At 44.0% G+C, this 19,510-nt stretch overlaps 1 protein-coding gene across 1 annotated transcript in view; it reads left to right on the top strand.

Annotated features, from left to right (window-relative positions):
* pold1 (polymerase (DNA directed), delta 1, catalytic subunit) overlaps nucleotides 1-19,510 on the top strand; it is a 236,006-nt gene that overhangs the window by 131,583 nt on the left and 84,913 nt on the right. The window contains exon 18 of the mRNA XM_072271908.1: nucleotides 15,611-15,706. Within this exon, the coding sequence (XP_072128009.1) occupies nucleotides 15,611-15,706 (96 nt within the window). The remainder of the gene's footprint in view (nucleotides 1-15,610; nucleotides 15,707-19,510) is intronic.

Raw genomic sequence — 19,510 nt, forward strand, 5'->3', positions numbered from 1 at the left:
AGGGGTTGTCTGTTGGTGGGCCCTCAGGTGGCTGCAGAGGCTGATTTGGGATCCACGTAATCCAGGATGCTGGGGTGGGTTCCCTCAGTGAAGAATGCATGTATGTGACTGTTTAACATGAGAAGGCTGATGCAGAGGCAGACTCCATGTGGTCTGTGACCAATGACAGATAGGAGTCGGAGTCTAGTGGCATGGAATGCAAAACGACCAGGGACCCTTCACTGCTGCAGCCTTCCTCAGTCTTCACCGCTGTTGCAATGTGCCATCATCTTCTGCCAGCCCCACCATTGAGGTCTACATTGGAGCACTCCTTGCCTGGAACTGCTTCCTTGACCTTCCCGCCATGGGTTGCCCTTCCAGGAGCTAAATGCCAAATGGCTGAAGTTCAAGCAATGTCACTGCTGCGATTTCAGGAACTCGCAAGCCTCTCCACCACGACACGATGATGATCCTTGGAAAAGGACCCTTGGAGATCCTCGGTTCAGCACCACAATGATAGACGTTCAGTGGCCACTTTATTTGGTAGACCTGTACACCTGCTTGTTAATGCAAATATCTAATCAGCCAATCATGTGGCAGCAACTTAATGCAGACCTGTTCAGTTGTTGTTTAAACCAAACATCAGAATGGGGAAGAAATGTGATCTGTAACCTTCAAACCTGAAATGATTGTTGGTGCCAGACAGGGTGGTTTGAGCATCTCAGAAACCGCTGATCTCCTGGGATTTTCACGCACACCAGAGTTTACAGGGAATGGTGCGAAAAACAAAAAGAAAATCCAGAGAATGGCATTTCTGTGGGTGAAAATGCCTTGTTATTGAGAGAGATCAGAGGAGAATGGCCAGCCTGGTTTAAGCTGACAGTAACTCGAGCAACCACGTGTTACGACAGTTGTGTGCAGAAGAGTATCTTGGAACACACAGCCTGTCGAACCTTGAAGTCAAAGGGCTACGGTAGCAGAAGACCGGGACTATACACTCAGTGGCCACTTTATTAGGTACAGGAGGTACCTGCTAAAGTAGTCACTGTGTGTAGGTAGTAGTTTGAAACCATAGTCTTTTCTAATATCCAGCCTTGTCGTTCTGTGGTTTAGTTCTTGCTGCATTGTATTTGATGTCTGAGGCTTTAGCTTAGTTTAATGGTTTTTGCAGAACACAATGCTTTTGAAGGTTACACCCACATCAAACAAGGTGCTTAATGTGGCATAGATGAAAAACAGAGTAGAGCTGTCTCGGCCTTTTGCTTTCATGTTGAAGTGTCCTGCACCGGGGTACATTTATTTCTCTTGCTTGCTGACTCTCCTGCAGCTGTAGCACTGACGTTACTTGAATAGCTTTTACAGACGGGCTGTTAGATTCAGATTCATTTATTTATTTATCACACTTGCATCGAAGCATCGTTTGCGTTAACAACTGACGCAACCTAAGGATGTGCAAGTGTCCGCACACATTCCGGCGCCGGAACAGCACAACAGCAATAAAACAGAAGCAAAACAAACCCCTTTCCTCCCTCACATCCACACAGCCACTCACATATACAGACAGGCCACCGACCCCAGGACGAGCCACTCCGGGCCTTCAGCCTTCAGCCACCAGCGGACTCTCGGACTTGCAGACATCAGATCTCTGATTTCCCCAGCAGACGTGTGGACTCTCAGACATCGGGTCTCTGATTCCCCCAGTGGACTCACTGACCCAGGGCTTTGGCCATTGGGCCCCGACTCTGGATTTCTAATCAACCTTTGGGCTTCTATTTTCAATATCATTCCCAAGACTTGCCAATGACAGGACCCTGAACTCCATGCCTTAAGCTCCAGACTCACTGTTTCGCTTACCAAGAGAATCACTGCTCGCATAGACCTCCAGTCCTGGGATTCACTGCCCTGGGGGTCGGGGGGGGGGGCGGCGGGGAGGTTGCTTAGTCCATCCACTGATGTCTTTTGGCCGATGTCCATGTTCTGACCTTTGAAGTGGAGGCCTAGACTCCAGCCTAACTTTGTCAGTTCCCTGTCCCTAAACCCTGAACTGACCCCTAACTCCCCTCTGTCCCCAAAACCATCTCTATGAACTTAATTTTTTAAAAAAAACTACTTTCTGACCCACAAATTAAATGAGGTGTGCAGCTCGGGCCCATCTTGACCGGAAGTCTTAATTAATGTTTTGGCATAAACCCAGGTTATTTAGAATATCAGGATGTTGTTTCTAGTTATCTTCTACCTGAACCACCCAGTCTAAAGCCAGCATTATGTTCACTTCTTACCTTAATGCTCCTCACTCAACTAAACACAGCATGTAATGTTTGGGAGAAAGATACTTAGGCTGTTTCCATCAGTTTTTGAAAGGATTTAATCCAATGCTACTAATGCATTCCTGAAAAATAACGTCATTTATGGGATTGCATTTCCCCTTTCCACCTTCGTATTTCCCTCCTTAAGTGTCCTCCTGTATCCCTTTGCATTTCTCATCTTTACAGCCTCATCAGGAACATGCTGTCCCCGAACATGCCTTGTTTATTTCTGAGCTATATCCATGTGGTCTTAATGGATATTTCTCAAGGATTTTCTTTATAACGACTGCCATAAATTTCTACCAGTTCAATTTAGAAACATCCTCTGCCTCTGTTACTCTGGAAGCATATATGCACTGAAATACTGAGCTGCCTTCAATCATATTGCTGTAATTGTTATAATGCTCTAAGCCCATAAGCTGACCTATACTCTTGAGTTGATCTGTGTGGCTTCTTGCATTAAAGTAAGTGCAGTCCAGCTGAGTATACCTTCTATATTTCCTGTTCTGCACCCCCCCCCCCCCCCGCCGGACTTGCCAGTGTTAACCTCTAAATTTGCTTCAGCTTTCTCATCCTATACTACTTCAGGTCCCACACTTTGCCCAAACAAGAGAAAATCTGCAGATGCTGGACACCCAGGCAACACACACAAAATGCTGGAGGAACTAAGCAGGCCAGGCAGCATCTATGGAAGAGAGTACAGTCAACATTTCAGGCTGAGGCCCTTCAGCAGGACTGGAGAAAAATAGACGTGGAGTCAGAGTTAGAAGGTGGGGGGAGGGGAGGAAGGAACCCCACCTTCTAACTCTTTCACAATGCTCAACAAAAGTATATTCCAGTCAAAAGTAAGGACAGTAAGTGTGGGGAGAGCCAGCCTTGGATAACTAAGGAAATAAAAGATAGTATCAAATTAAAAGCTCGTGTACAAAGTCGCAAAGAGTAGTGGGAGACTGGAGGATTGGGAAAACTTTAGAAAGCAACATAACAACTAAACAAGAAATAAGGAAAGGGAAGATAGAGTATGAAAGTTAAGCACAAAATATAAGAACAGATAGCAAAAGTTTTTATAAATATATAAAGCAAAAGAGGGTGGCTAAAGTCAATGTAGGTCCCTTGGAAGACGAGAAGGGGAAATTGATATTGGGTGATAAGGTAATGGCTGAGGCATTGGTTGACTATTTTGTGTCGGTCTTCACCGTGGAAGACACATCTAATGTGCCAAAGAGGGATGGTATGGATGAAATGGAAGGTGAGGGTCTCAATAAAATCACTGTCACTAAAGAGATAGTGATGAGCAAACTAGAGGGCCTGAAGGTGGATAAGTCCCCTGGTCCTGATGGGATGCATCCCAGGATGCTGAAGGAATCAGCGGAGGTTACAGTAGACGAGTTGGTAATCACTTACCAAAACTCTCCAGACTCTAGGCAGGTCCCGGCGGATTGGAAGACAGCAAATGTCACGCCAATTTTTTAGAAAGGATGTAGGCAAAAGACAAGCAACTATAGGCCAGTTAGCTTAACATCTGTAGTCGGGAAAATGCTTGAAGTTGTCATTAAGGAAGTAATAGCGAAACATTTAGAAAGGAGTGGTTCCATTAGACAGACGCAGCATGGATTCAGAAAGGGCAGGTTCTGTTTGACAAACTTACTGGAGTTCTTTGAGGACAGAATGAGTGCAGTGGATAGAGGGGAACGGGTGAATGTTGTATACTTGGATTTCCAGAAGGCGTTTGATAAAGTGCCGCACAAGAGACTTATAAATAAGATACGGATGCATGGAGTCGGAGGAAGTGTATTGGCATAGATAGTGGATTGGTTAACCAATAGAAGGCAGAGAGTTGGTATAAATGGGTGTTTTTCCAGTCGGCAGTCAGTGGTGAGTGGGGTGTCGCAGGGGTCAGTGCTGGGCCCGCAGCTGTTGTGATTTGGAAGAGGGGACTGAGTGTACTGTAGCAAATTTGCTGATGACACTAAACTGAGTGGAAAAGCAAATTGTACAGAGGATGTGGAGAGTCTGCAGAGGGATATAGATAGGTTAAGTGAGTGGGCCAAGGTCTGGCAGATGGAATGCATCGTTGGTAAATGCGAGATCATCCACTTTAGAAGGAATAATAGAAGAGCAGATTATTATTTAAATGGTGAAAGATTGCAGCATGCTGTTGTACAGAGGGACTTGGGAGTGCTTGTTCATGAATTGCAAAAAGTTGGCTTGCAGGTACAACAGGTTATTAAGAAGGCAGATGGAATGTTGGCCTTCATCGCTAGAGGGATTGAATTCAAGAGCAGGGAGGTTATGCCTCAACTATGCAGGGTACTGATGAGGCTGCACCTGGAGTACTGTGTGGAGTTCTGGTCTCCATACTTGAGGAAGGATATACTGGCTTTGGAGGCAGTGAAGAGGTGGTTCACCAGGTTGATTCCAGGGATGAGGGGGTAACCTATGAGGAGAGATTGAGCCACCTGGGACTGTAGTCTCTGGCGTTCAGAAGAATGAGAGGGGATCTTATAGAAACATACAAAATTTTGAAAGGGATAGATAAGATAGAAGTAGGAAAGTTGTTTCCATTGGTAGGTGAGACTAGAGCTAGGGGACATTGCATTCAAGGGAGAAGATTTAGGATGGAGATGAGGAGAAACTGTTTTTCCCAGAGAGTGGTGAATCTGTGGAATTCTCTGCCCAGGGAAACAGTTGAGGCTTCCTCACTAAATATATTTAAGATAGATAGATTTTTACATAGTAAGGGAATTATAGGTTATGGGGAAAAGGCAGGTAGATAGAGCTGAGTTTACGGACAGATCAGCCATGATCTTATTAAATGGTGGGGCAGACTCGATGGGCCGGATGGCCTACTCCTGCTCCTATTTCTTATGTTCTTATGTAGCACAATGTGATAAGTGAAACTGGGAGGAGGCGGGGGGGAGACATTTCACCTCTCACCTGTTTCTTCCTCCCCTCCCCCCACCTTCTAACTCTGACTCGTCATCTGTTTTACTCCAGACCTGCTGAAGTTCCTCAGCCTGAAAAGTTGACTGTACTCTCTTCCATAGATGCTGCCTGGCCTGCTGAGTTCCTCCAGAATTTTGTGTGTTGCTCACACCTTTTGCCAGTCTAGTTTAAATCCTGAATAGCGTGAGCAAATCTTCGCACAAGGACCCTGTCAAAATGCAGCCTGTCCCTCTTCTACAAGTTGCTTTTCCCCCCCAATGGTCTAAGCAGCTGAACCCTTCCTGCATGCACCAGCTCTTTGACTTGCATTCACCTGGCTTAGAGTTATAGAAACAGAAACAAACCCTAGTCTGTGACAAACCTAGTCCCATCGACCTGCACCAGAGCCATTGCCCTCCATACCTCTCCCATCCATGTACCTTTCTAAACCTACCTTCAATGTTACTATTGAACCTGCGTCCACCACTTCCTTTGGCAGTTCATTCCACACTAGCGCAACTCTCTGAGTGCAGAATTTACCCCCAGGTTCCCTTTAAACATTTCACCTTTACCCTATGACCTCTAGTTCTAATCTTGTCCAACCTGAGTGGAAAAAGCCTATTTGCGTTTACCCTTTATAACTTTGTATTCCTCTATCAAATCTCCCCTCATTCTCCTATGCTCCAGGGAATACAGTCCTAACCTATTCAACATTTCCCTCTAACTCAGGCCCTCAAATCCTGGCAACATTCTTGTAACTTTTCTCTGCATTCTTTCAAGCTTATTGAAAGCACAGGCTTTCTGGTAGGACTGTGATGTGCTCAGACGCAGTGGCTACTGAGGATTTAATCAATGGTGCATTTGTTCGTCTTGTAAGTCTTTATTCGTATCCACCAAGTCACTGCTGGATACCAAGAACATCAAGCACTGCAGGACTATCCCATCAGCGAGTTGCTCAATAGAGATGGAGCTGAACTTATTGTGTATGGTTGTTGTGTTGTTGCCTGTACTGTTGTGCTAAGACAGTGCAAATGGAGCGAATGATTATCTTGGATGTTTTTACTGGGATTGCAAGACTGTTGGACACTGGTAATGTGGAATACTGCAAGTCTGGTTATTGGTAAGACCAACGGCTGGAGAGCTGCGTTACCTTGATTGTGGCAAGGGTGAGTTCTCGGCTGCGGGGTTGCCTTAGACACAGCAGCCTGTTGCAGCCACCCAGAGAGCAGGGGTTTCTGCTGGGCGTGCTGGATTGGGTGCTGGTTGCTCCAGTTGGTGCTGTCCTCTGATATTCGCTCAGAGATGCCCTCTGGTGTTTGCTCAGTACTGCCTTCTAGTGTTTGCCTAGTAGAAGAACAAGCTGGACCAGGACACTCTACAACCATGCATGCCACTCAGGGTCTTGAGCTTTATGTTTTTGTGACTGCATGTTTTTCTTAAATTGGAACTACATGTGCCTTCTGTGCTGTATGCTATTTGCAGTGTGCTGCGTGCTGTTGGTAATGTGCTTTGCACCTTGGCCCCAGAGGAATGCTGTTTCATTTGGCTCTATGGTTGAACAACAATTAAACATGAATTTGAACTTCTCACAAGGATGTTGGTCCCCTCCTGTCCAGATGCAACTCTCCCTCTGTCTATTGTTTGCTTCTTCCCCGGAAGAGACCCCAGTAGTTCAAGTAGCTGAAGCCCTCCTGCCTGTACCAGCTTTCTAGCCTTACTTGCCTTGTTTGGCCTCTTCATTGTATTCCTACCCTCACTAGCATTTTTGGCGTTTTGTCTATTTTCCTCCTTTAGCAGGTATCATTGAGTAAGTAATGCAGTCATTGGAGAATCTGCACACATCTCCATGGTTAATCTAGAGTGCTGTGCAACTTTTTTGTAAGTGTCTTTATATGTTGCCCTGTAGGTTCAACGCAGTGGAATAGCCTTACTTTATCCTTGGGTGTTAGTACCACAATTGCTTTACAGGGCCAGCAACCAGTGATTGGAGGTCAATTCCTACCGCTGTCTGTAAAATATTTGTATGTCCAAAAAGTCAAAGTAAATTTATTATCAAAGTGCATGTATGTCATCATATGCTACTTTGCAAATCATTTTCTTGCAGTCTTTTACAGGAAAGTAAAGAATACAACAATTTATGAAAAACTATACATAAACAAACACCCACATTCAACCAATGTGCAAAGGAAGGCAAAAGAAAATTTATGCTGAGAACATGAATTGTAGAGTCCTTGAAAGTGAGTCTGCCAGTTGCAGAATCAGTTCAGAGTTGTGAGTGAAGTTATCCACACTGGTTTAGGAACCTTATGGTTGTAAGTGAATAATATTCTGAACCTCGTAATGTGGGACATATAATGCTTTCTGCCAATTGCTATACTACCCTGCCACTCAACCAGCTAAGTAGCATTATTAGGGTGAATGTGCACAGTCTTTTTCCCAGGCTTGGGGAATCAAGAAATGGAAGGCATATGATTAAGGTGAGAGGGGAGAGATGTAATAGGAACTTGAGTAGCAACTTTTTCACCAGAGGCTGCTCTCTATATGGAATGAGCTGCCGAAGGAAGTGGTTGAGGTAAGTACATTAACAACCTTTTAAAGACACTTGTACAAGGTTAGGAAAAGTTTAGAGGGATAAAGGGACACAGGCAAATCAAAGTTAGAAGTAAATTTATCAAAGTACATGTACAATACTTGCAAAGTTTTAGACACATATATAAAGCTATGGTGCCTTAGGCATTTGCACAGTACTGTATTTGTCAGTGTGGAGCAGAGAGTGAGCTTGTAAACCTGGCAGGAGCAAAGGATGTTGGCAGTGGTGAGAGTGGAATGCCGCGGGAGGAGTGTGGCAAAGGTGGCAGAGAAGGAGTGCGGGGTGGGGGGATGTTGGTGTGGGTGCAGGCACACCCAGCCCTGAGACAGCAGGCAAAGTCATTTGATTCCAAACAATTGGTTTACTGATCATTACAGAATTTCTCTGGTGCTTCCTACTCCCTCCCCTCTCCCTTCCTCTTTTCTCGACCATGATTCTTCACTCCCTGCCCCCCTTTCCACTCTCAGTCCACAATAGGGACCCATATCGGAATCAGATTTATCATCACTCACATATGCCATGAAATTTGTTTTATTTTTGCGGCAGCAGTGCAAACCTATACATAAAATTACTACGGTGCTATGCAAAAGTTTTGGGCTCCCTAGCTATATATACGTGCCTAAGACTTTTGCATAGTACTGTATATGTCACCATGTACAACCATGGGATCCATTTCTTGTGGGCATATTCACTAAATCCAATAACCATAGTAGAATCAATGAAAGACCACACCAACAAGGTGGACAAGTGTGTAAAAGACAAACTGTGCAAATACAATAAGAAAGAAAAAAAAATAATAAATAAGCAATAAATAAATATCGAGAACATGAGATGAAGCATCCTTGAAAGTGAGTCCTTAGGTTATGGGAATAGTTCAGTGATGAAGTTGAGGGATAGTAACTGTTCCTTAGTGGTGTGAGTCCTGAAGTTCCTGTATCTTCCTGATGGCAGCAGTGAGAAGAGAGCATGACCTGGGTGGTGGGGATCCCTGATGATGGATGCTGCTTTCCTGCGACAACACTCGGTTTAGACGTGGCCATCGGCGGGGAGGGCTGTGCCGTACCCACTGGGGATAAAGCAGTTGAGCATTTTGACCGGCATTGGCTGGATGGGCCAAAGGGCCTGTTTCCGTGCTGTGTGACTCTTTGGTGGCAGATCAGCATTTGCTAATGGCAAGAGTGGATTTCAGGCAGGGACAGTTGTGGCAATAGCTTGTGGCTGCTAAAGCTGTGACATCTGATCTTTCTGAGAATAGTTCATGATCCACCCTTAGACTTCTGATTCAGCCATGTCCCTCACATACTGATTGCAAAATAAAGGGACTTGAGTCAGCTGGCTGCAAGCACATATGACTGCAGGGGCCTGGGCACCAGCACACTCATAGGTGCTACAGGATTTGTGTAGCAAGTTTAGCTAGTTTTGGCATTAACAGGTGTTTTTATTTTTATTTAGAGATACAGCGCCGTCACATGCCCTACCAGCCCAACAAGCCCACACCGCCCAGTTACACCCAGTGTATCAAATTAACCCACTAACTGCTACTGTTTGGACTGTAGGAGAAAAACCCGTGCAGTCGTGGGGATAATGTACAAACTCCTTTCAGGCAGCAGCAGGAATTGACCCCACGGGGTGACTGATACTGTAATAGTGTTTCACTAGCAGCGATGCTACCATGCTAACCCCCCCTCCCTCAAAATGAACAGGAGTACCGTATAGTGAGATGCACCCTTGCTGAGGAGAAAGGCACGATATTGCAGCATGTTTTTTTTTCTGTTGTACTATGTGATGTGGCTATTTGCCCGCAGCTTCTGACTTCCCCTTCTTAGTCACACTTGCAACAGAGAGGTGCAGACTGGAGGTGAGGGCGAGAGGCGGACTCGAGCTGATCACCACAGCTTTGTGCTTCCGGGTGGCTGGCGCTGGGCTTCTTTTTCCTGAGGTTTTCACCCGAGATTCTTGTGCGACAGATGAAATGAAGGGGGGCATGTTGGAAGCATTAATTCTCTGTGAAAGTAAGAGGCTAATTCTAGCCAATAAGCATGCCTGCTCTGTTACTATATTGCAAAGTTGGAAGTCTCAAGCCACTTCTGTTGAGTTTATAGACATAACTGAAAAGTGGCACTAACTGGGTACAGAATTGATGCTCTCATCTGAATTATGGATGTCTCGTGCAGAAGCTACAGCAGAGAAATTGATCATTTGGTCTGATTGGTCGGTGCCATCCCACCCTGTCCCTTAAATCCTGTCCTCTTAGGTTATATTAAATCTATCCTTAATTTTGTCCATGCGTTATTCTTCAGCCATAACGTCCAGCTTCTCACTTCTCCATAAGGAACTTTATCTTAAATCCCTTTTGTTTGGCTTTCTTGCACTGATGAAAGCCTGTCTCCTTGTTAATGCCCACGTCCAGGGAGCTGTCATAATTTGTACTTCATGTGTCAATCCACTTAACCTGCTCCTGTTCATCTTCTGTGTCACGAATAATAATTAAGGACTGCTTTCTGTCTCCAAGCACAATTATTTCTCAGTGGGGGTGCTGGAAGGGAGTGTGAACAGGGGGCACATTGGAGGACTAGTTATGAGTTGCATAAGACATGTTCCAGTACACTGGGAATTGAACTCTCAATTTTTGCCTTTGCTGCCACTTTTGCAACCAAATCAAATCACCCATGTGACAATACGGATGTGATCGACGATGGGGACGGGCCACATAGATGGAGTGGCTGCAACAGGAGATCAAGCTTGGGTGCTCTGTAGTGAGTGATAGGTGGCAAGGAACATTTGTGCCAGGCAGCGATCATCTCCAACAAGAGAGAATGTAGCCACCTTCTCTTGTTCAGTAGGCTAACCATTGCAGAGGCTTCATGGGTCACCATCAAGTGGGGATATTTAAAACAGAGGTTGGTAGGTTCTTGATTAGTCAGGGCATCAAATGTACGGGGGAGAAGGCAAGACAATTGGGTTGAGAGGGAAAATAAATGAGACATGATCGAATGGTGGAGCAGACCCGATGGGCCACATAGACCGTTCATTTAGCTCTGTCACTCGATCATCAACCTCCTCAATCCCATTCTCCCTGAGACCCTTTACTAATCAAGAGCCTATTGACCTCAGCTGGCTCGCTTTCTCCAGGTTCACTCTATTCGAATCCTCTCTCAAACCCTCCAGAATTTTAAGTGTTTCTGTCAAATATGTTCTTTGCAGAAAACTTAATCACCTCAACTCTGAATGGAGCTCCTAAACGACAGACTTACTTCCATGGACTCCGCACCTTGTGTTTTCAGGGTTATTTATTTATTTATACAGTTTGCCGCCTTTTGCTCATTGGCTATTTGTCAGTCTTTGGGTATAGTTTTTCATTTGATTTTGTTGTATTTCTTTGTTCTACTGGGACTGGCTGCAAGAAAATCTCGGTAGCATATTGTGACATGTATGTACTTTGATAATAAATTTATTTTGAACTTTGTCTCTTTTATAAGGAGTGCAGCTCAGTGTGCTTGGTATTTCTTGGTAAATGCACCATCCCCATCTATTAGCTGTTTTCTGAACAGATCTGTGATAACTTTATTGTGGCACTGACACCTGAATAGCACTCTACAACAATCAAAAGTTCTGTATAAATTAATGATTTTTCTTTTTTTGTATTCCACTTCTTTAGAAATAAACTGTAGACTTTTTCACAAACAAAATAAAATCTGCAGATTCTGCAAATCCATAGACTTTTTCATTATTTTTAGCCCTCTTTGAAGGACACTCTTTTTAACCATTGGCACATTTCTATCCCCTTTGCTATTTTACCACAAGGAGTTTCCTTTCTTCTAAGAAATAATTGACCTGAATGTCCATGTGAAGCCCTTGCATTTTACTGCATTAAATTTTCTGTTTATCAACACATTTTGCCAGTTAATCTCTTCCTGTGTGCTGTTCCAGTCTTTCTTAGCTTCTTGCAATTTGTTATTTGCAAATTTGGAACTTGCATCTCCTATTTCTGAGCTCAGGTCATATATAGAAATGATGGGCATATACCATGGGTTTTCTCTGGGTGCTGCAGGTCTGCCACAAGTAATTTCATTCCCTCCCCCCCACCACTCCACCTCCAGGTAGCCCCATAATTCTCATTATCATTGTCTGGCAATGCTGATGATATGCTTTTTGGGTGTACCCACGGTAGGCTAGTGGTCGCCAACCTGTCGATCGCGATCGACCGGTCAAATAATCTTTGAGACTTTCCCAGTAGATCCCGAAAAAAATCAAAAATAAATATACAAATACTGTTGTAATATGAACATTATAAAAATAAGTAATGCTAATTAGGATAATGGTAATATAGCAATACTTTCGCTACTGAAAGCTGTTTGTAAAGAGAGATTGTTTCTGGGTTGTGGCGTTTTAGTTCCGTTCTTTCTGCCCAGTGCACATGTGTGTAGTTCCCCTGCCATGCACTGTGTTTTCAGCGTAGCTTGTGCTGCATCAAAGTGACCAATTAGATTAGATAAGAGTACAGACTGTTGCAAACATCAATATACGGCAGTGGTCCCCAACCTCCGGGCCGCGGACCGATACATTGCCACGAAGAACGTAACGGTGCAGCGGTAGTCGGAACGCACCCAGCACACCTTTAAGAAAAAAGCTGAAATAAACCTGCTAATTAATTAGGTGCTGCCTGGCCTGTAAATGTCAGCTCAGATCAGAGGCGATGCAATCGGCAATTGCTCGCGATATCCTGATAGCATAGCGGAGGCTTCATGAAAGAAGGCGAAAACATACAAATTCCATCCAGAATGGGAAGAGGAATTTCTATTTACCTTGGTGAAAGACAAGCACTGACTAAAAGAGGGAATCTGGAGCGGCACCACAACACCAACTACCAGAAATTTAAAGACTCCCACCCCCCAAAGAGTGCAATTCGTGCCAGGAAAGTTGAGGAGCTGAAATCGGGGTTGAAGGCCCAGCAATCGTTTTTCACAAAACATGCTGCTCAAAATAAGGCTGCTGTTGAAGCATCATTTTGTGTAAGTCACCTTTTGGCTAAACAGAAGAAGCTTTTTACAGATGGCGATTTATTCAAGGAAGCAATGGCCATTACCGCAGAGAATGTTTTTAATGACTTTAAAAACAAAAACGGTCTCACAACCGCAATACATAATATACCGCTTTGCCCTGCAACAGTGACAAAGAGGGTAGAGTCACTGTCAGAGGATGTGGATCGACTTGTCACTCTGTGAATAATTTTTCACTACAGTTCGATGAATCCCTGGATGTAATGCAAACAGCTCAGCTGCTTGTAATTATCAGAATGGCTTTCCAGGATTTTACAACAAAGGAGGACCTCCTCACTCTTTTGCAATTAAAGGTGAGAACGAGAGGTGAAGATATTTACAATGAGTTTAAAAAAATATGTCTGTGAAAATGACATCCCCATTCATAAACTGGTGGCAATTACTACTGATGGGGCCACCGCAAAGTGCATTGGTTTTATAGCACTAAAAATCAGTGCCTACTTTGGGTCACCTTATCTATGTGAAATTGCATTTTTACAGATGGAAATTATTAAATCTAAGCACAGGAGCTGTCTTACACCTCACGGACTGTCTCAGACTGGCTGTCTGTAGTTATGAGCCAAATTTCAGGGAACTAGCAGAAAGTATTCAGCCCCAGTCATCAGACTGAGTGCAACAGTCAAGTTTTATTCATTTATTTTTCGTGTTGAAATAAAATTAAATAATGAAACTTAGAATTAAAAGTGTGAAGTATTGTAATATTCTTAAAGAAAGACAGCTATGGCCTGTTTGATATGCTTATTAGTGTTTTCTTGTTTGAATTAATTTGAAAGTTTGACAAAAGTATTTTGTGTAATTCAAATACAATTAGCCCAAATAAAAAGCCTCAGATTGGAAGTGTAATCTGAGCTGTTTTTTCTCTAAACAATTTAGTAGGTAGATCTTGCCTTTCATTAAGGTCGAGGTAGAGGATCTTGGGCTTAAAAAGGTTGGTGTCCACTACGCTAGGCTAACACGCAGCATAGACAGCTTTGTTTGTACTTGCGTGCTCCTAGACATTCTGTGCTGTGACCTGTTTGTTGTTACTTTCCAGATTCAGGAAGGGAGCAGGACTAATGGGTGGGGTGTCTTTAAAAAGGTGCCTGCCTATGGAAAAGAGTAAACAGTCGATATTTCGGGCCAAGACCCTTCATCAGGACGTCTCAGCCAGAAATATCGACTGTTACTCTTTCCCATGAGGCTGCCTGGCCTGCTCAGTTCCTCCAACACTTTGGCTGTGTTGCCAAACCTTTGATTTGTTTTGTTATTGGCCCTTATTTCTCTTCATGTATGAAAGTTTATTTACATTTAAAAGCCCTAATAATTTTAACCAATCCCCCCCCCCCCAGTAAAATTTCTCATTAAGCTCCAATGTTCTTGGAAAATGATCGCAAATTCTTCACTCTATCTAAAATACATCTGACCTGTGAGTGGTTTCGGTGAGTGCTGCTATCTGACGTAAGGTTTTGCTTCATTCTTCAACCCGCCCTGCTGAATTCAAGATTATTATAATTGAACCATGCACATGTACACAGCTAAACGAAACAGGGTTCCTCGGTGACAAAAGGTGCAAAACAAACTACATGTATCTCATACAGCAATAGTTTTAAAAGATTAACGAAACCTAATCTATAGATGTACAAGTTGATATAAGGTGCATATGCAACACATTGAGTGCTGTGCAAAAGTCTCGGGCACATATATACAACTAGGGTGCCTAAGACCTCTGCACAGTACTGTTTTTGTCATCGTGGAGCGGACACAGAGTTTGTAAATCTGACGGGAGCAAAGGATGTTGGGAATGGTGAGAGCTGAGCGCCACAGGACGGGTGTGGGACGGATGGCAGAGAAGGTGCCCCAGGGGATTGGCACGGGGCAGATCAGAGCCAGCCTTGAGACACCAGGCAGGGTCATTTGATTGCAAAAAATTTGTGCATTGATCATTACAGAGCATCTCTCTGGTGCTTCCTGCCCCCTTCCAACTCTCAGTCAACGATAGAGACCCATAGCAGAATCAGATTTATCATCACTCACATGTGTCATGAAATTTGTTCCTATATGCAGCAGCAGTACAGTGCATTACTTAAAGTTACTGCAGTTCTGTGCAGAAGTCTTGGGCACGCTAGCTATATACATACATATGCCTAAGACTTTTGAACAGTATTGTATGCAGTTAAGTGAAATAATGTTCCTCAGGGACAGAAGTGCAAATCAAAGTACATATATCACATACAGCAATCATATTAAAAGATTAAGAAAAAATCTATTCTGTAGTTATACATGTTGATTTAAAGTGCATATATGACATATAGTTAAATATATAACATTATTACTCTTACTGGCACTGTCATAAATAATGCTTACTGGGTGGTAACAGGGTGTTCAGAAGCCTCACCGCCTGGGGTAAGAAACTGTTACCCAGACCCACAGTCCTTGTTCTTCTTCTGTGGTACCTTCTGCCTGAAGGTAGGAGGTCAAAGAGATTATAGGACGGATGGGAGGGATCCTTGACAATGATGAGGGCTCTGCAAATGCAGTGCTTCTCCTGTATGTCCTATATGAGGTGGGGGGGGGGGGTTGTCAGGCAGGGAGAGAGATGATTCTCTCAGCGGTCTGCAAAATCTGTTGCAGAGTCCTTGCCCCATGGTTCATATTTTTTTTAAAAAAACTTGCACATTTCTTATCTGTTTTTCCTTTTCCTTTTGCAGCATTGACTTTTTACTCTTCTTACTATGAGAAATTTTAAGCTGGGGTTTTAACTTTTTCCACAGAGTGTCACTGGATTCGGGCGACAGATGATTGAGAAAACGAAACAGCTGGTTGAATCTAGGTACACCATCGCAAATGGTTACAAAGCAGATGCAAAGGTAGGGTCTGGTCTATTTTACTGAAGGCAAACATTGGGCTACAAGAGTTCCAGAAACTTCCTTTATACTAAGGAAAGAAGAACCACCAGGATTCAGAATCGGATTTATTATCACTGACATATACTCAGTGGCCACATTATTATGTACAGGAGTGGAACAGGGTGTGGTCTTCTGCTGTAGCCCACCAATTTCAAGGTTCAACATGTGCACTCAGAGATGCTCTTCTGCACACCACCATTGTAACTTGTGGTTATTTGAGTTACTGTCACTTTCCTGTCAGGTTGAACCAGTCTGGCCATTCTCCTCTGACTTCTCCATTATAAGGTGTTTTTTGCCCACAGAACTGCCACTCACTGGATTTTTTTTTTGTTTGTTTTTTGTACCATTCTCTATACGCTCCAGAGACTGTGTATGAAAATCCCAGGAGTGCGGTTTCTGAGATGGTCAGACCACCCCATCTGGCACCAACAATCATTCCTCAATCAGTCATTTAGAACACATTTCTTCCCCATTTCGCTGTTCGGTCTGAACCTCTTGACCATGTCTGCATGCTTTTATACATTGAGTTGCTTACACTTGATTGACTGATTAGTGAGCAGGTATACATAATAAAGTGGCCACTGAGTGTGTATAGTATATTAAAAACAAACCCATTCTTAATCTTACAAAGTTTAAAAGTCACTAACCTCCCCAATCTGTCAGCCTAGGATAATCAAATTAAGTATACTATCTAGTCTTTGAATTATTGGGTCCATAGACAGATAAGCACAATGTGGTATATTAACATCCAAGGACCCCTCAAATTGAAGAGGCTTAACTGGAGTGGAGACCCGGGGTGGATATGGCTATTACAAAGGGGCACGTGGTGTTGGCACATGGCCAAGTGGTTAAGGCGTCAGTCTAGTGACCTGAAGGTTGCTAGTTTGAGCCTCAGCTGAGGTAGCATGTTGTGTCCTTGAGCAAGGCACTTAACTACACATTGCTCTGCGACAACACTGGTGCCAAGCTGTATCAGCCCTAGTGCCCTTCCCTTGGGCAACATCGGTGGCATGGAGAGGGGGAGACTTGCAGCATGGGCAACTGCCAGTCTTCCACACAACCTTACCCAGGCCTGCGCCCTGGAAACCTTCCAAGGCACAAATCCATGGTCTCACAAGACTAATAGATGCCTATTTAAAAAAAAGGGGGCATAATTTTCAACGGATTGGGGGAATATTTAGGAAGAATGTCAGAGGTAGATTTTGTTTACATGGAGAGTGGTGGGTGCGTGGTACACACTACCAGTGGTGGTGGTAGAGGCAGACACATTAGGGATATTTAAGAGACTTAGATAGGGAGATGGATGAAAGAAAACTGGAAGGCTATGTAGGAGACCTCTGGTCCCAACGCTCTGCTTTTTCAGTCTATCTGGCCCGACGTTTAAATCATCCAAACATCGGGTTGGACCCTGTACTAGGACCCGGGCCCTGTGACAGCAATTTGCTCTGAGCCTACCTGTACTTCAGCTTTCCAAATCAGCTTGGCGCTTAGCTTGATCCAACTTCGCTCACGGTTTAGATGGATGGGCTCCGAAACTCCTATGCTCTAACCCTATCTCCAACTCCAACTCCACGTCATAGAACATAGAAAGCCTGCAGTACAATACAGGTCCTTCAGCCCACAATGCTGTGCCGAACATGTACTTGCTTTAGAAATTACCTAGGGTTATCTGTAGCCCTCTATCTTTCTAAGCTCCATGTACTTATCCAAGAGTCTTTTAAAAGACCCTATTGTATTCGCCTCCACCACCATCACTGGCAGCCCATTCCATGCACTCAGCACTCTCTGTGTTTTTAAAACAAAAAATAAAGTAAAAAAAAAAATTTAACCCTGCAATCCCTGTACCTACTTCCAAGCACCTTAAAACTGTGCCCCCTCGTGTTAGCCATTTCAGCCCAGGGAAAAGGCCTCTGGCTATCCACGTGATCAATGCCTCTCATCATCTTGTACACCTCTATCAAGTCACCTCTCATCCTCTGCCGCTCCAAGGAGAAAAGGCCAAGTTCACTTAGCCTATTCTCATAAGGCATGCTCCCCAATCCAGGCAATATCCTTGTAAATCTCCTGTGCATCTTTTCTATAGTTTCCACATCCTTCCTGTAGTGAGGTGATCAGAACTGAGCAGTACTCCATTGGAGTCTGACAAGGGTTCTATATAGCGGTAACATTACCTCTCAGCTCTTGAACTCAATCTACGGTAGATGAAGGCCAATACACTGTATGCCTTCTTAACCACACAGTCAACCTGTGCAGCAGCTTTGAGTTCCTACGGACTCGAACTCCAAGATCCCTCTGATCCTCCTCACTGCCAAGTGTCTTACTATTAATACTATATTCTACCATCATATTTGACCTACCAAAATGAACCACCTCACACTTAACTGGGTTAAACTCTATCTGCCACTTCTCAGTCTAGTTTTGCATCCTATTGATGTCCTGCTATAACCTCTGACAGCCCTTCACTGTATCCACAACACCCCCAACCTTTGTGTCATCAGCAAATTTTCTAACCCATCCCTCCACTTCCTCATCCATTTATAAAAATCACGAAGAGAAGGGTCCCAGAATAGATCCCTGAGGCACACCACTGGTCACCAACCTGTATGCAGAATATGACCCATCTACAACCACTCGTTGCCTTCTGTGGACAAGCCAATTCTGGATCCACAAAGCAAGGTCCTCTTGGATCCTATGCCTCCTTACTTTCTCAATAAGCCTTGCGTGTGAGGTACCTTATCAAATGCCTTACTGAAATCTATAAACACTGCATCTACTGCTCTACCTTCATCAATGTGTTTAGTCACATCCTCAAAAAATCCAACCAGGCTCGTAAGGCATGACCTACCTTTCACAAAGCCATGCTGACTATTCCTAATCATATTATGCCTCTCCAAATATTCATAAATCCTGCCTCTCAGGATCTTCTCCATCAACTTACCAACCACTTCTCACACATGCCCAGACCACTTCTTGAACATACCACGCTCTGACTGCATCACACCTATACGCCTCGACCCTCGAGTCAGCCTCTCCTTTGCTTGCCTCTTCATTGTTTGTGGTGATAGTTTACCACAATTTACCACAGAAAAAGTGTTTAGTTGTATTTCTTGCCTTATGAACCACCAGTAAGCTGTCGTCCAACTTCAGTAGCGCCACCTTAAACCAGAAGTCAAGAGCCGCGAGTAATGGTGCTGCTCTATAAAGGTCCGGTTAGACAACACTTGGAGTATTGTGTTCATTTCTGGCTGCCTCATTATGTGGAAGCTTTAGGGAGGGAGGTGCAGAAGAGATTTACTACGATACTGCAAGGATTAGAGAGCGTGTCTTCTGAGGAAAGGTTGAGCATGCTGGGAGAGCTGACTTGATGTAGGCTTGTAGGGTGATAGAGGCAGAAATAGAGTAGACAGCCAGCAGCCTTTTCCCAGTTGGCAATGACTAATACGAGAGGGCATAATATTAAGATGATTGGAGGAAAGTATAGGCAGTGACATAGGTAGGTTTTTAACACAGTGGTGGCTGTGTGGAACGTGCTCCTGAGGATGGTGCTAGAGGCAGATACATTGGGGCATTTAAAAACTTGGTCGGAATATGGATGGAAGGAAAATGGAGAGTTATGTAGGAAGGAAGATTAGAGGAATCTAGGAGTAGGTTAAAAGGTCGGTGCAACATTGAAGGGCTTGTACTGCAATGTAATGTTCTATGTTAAATCAGGTTCAAGTTTAATTGTCATCCAACCATACATGAGTAACCCATGAATACAGCCAA

This window comes from Mobula birostris, chromosome 11 (genome assembly GCF_030028105.1).
Source record: "Mobula birostris isolate sMobBir1 chromosome 11, sMobBir1.hap1, whole genome shotgun sequence".
Taxonomy (NCBI): Eukaryota; Metazoa; Chordata; class Chondrichthyes; order Myliobatiformes; family Myliobatidae; genus Mobula; species Mobula birostris.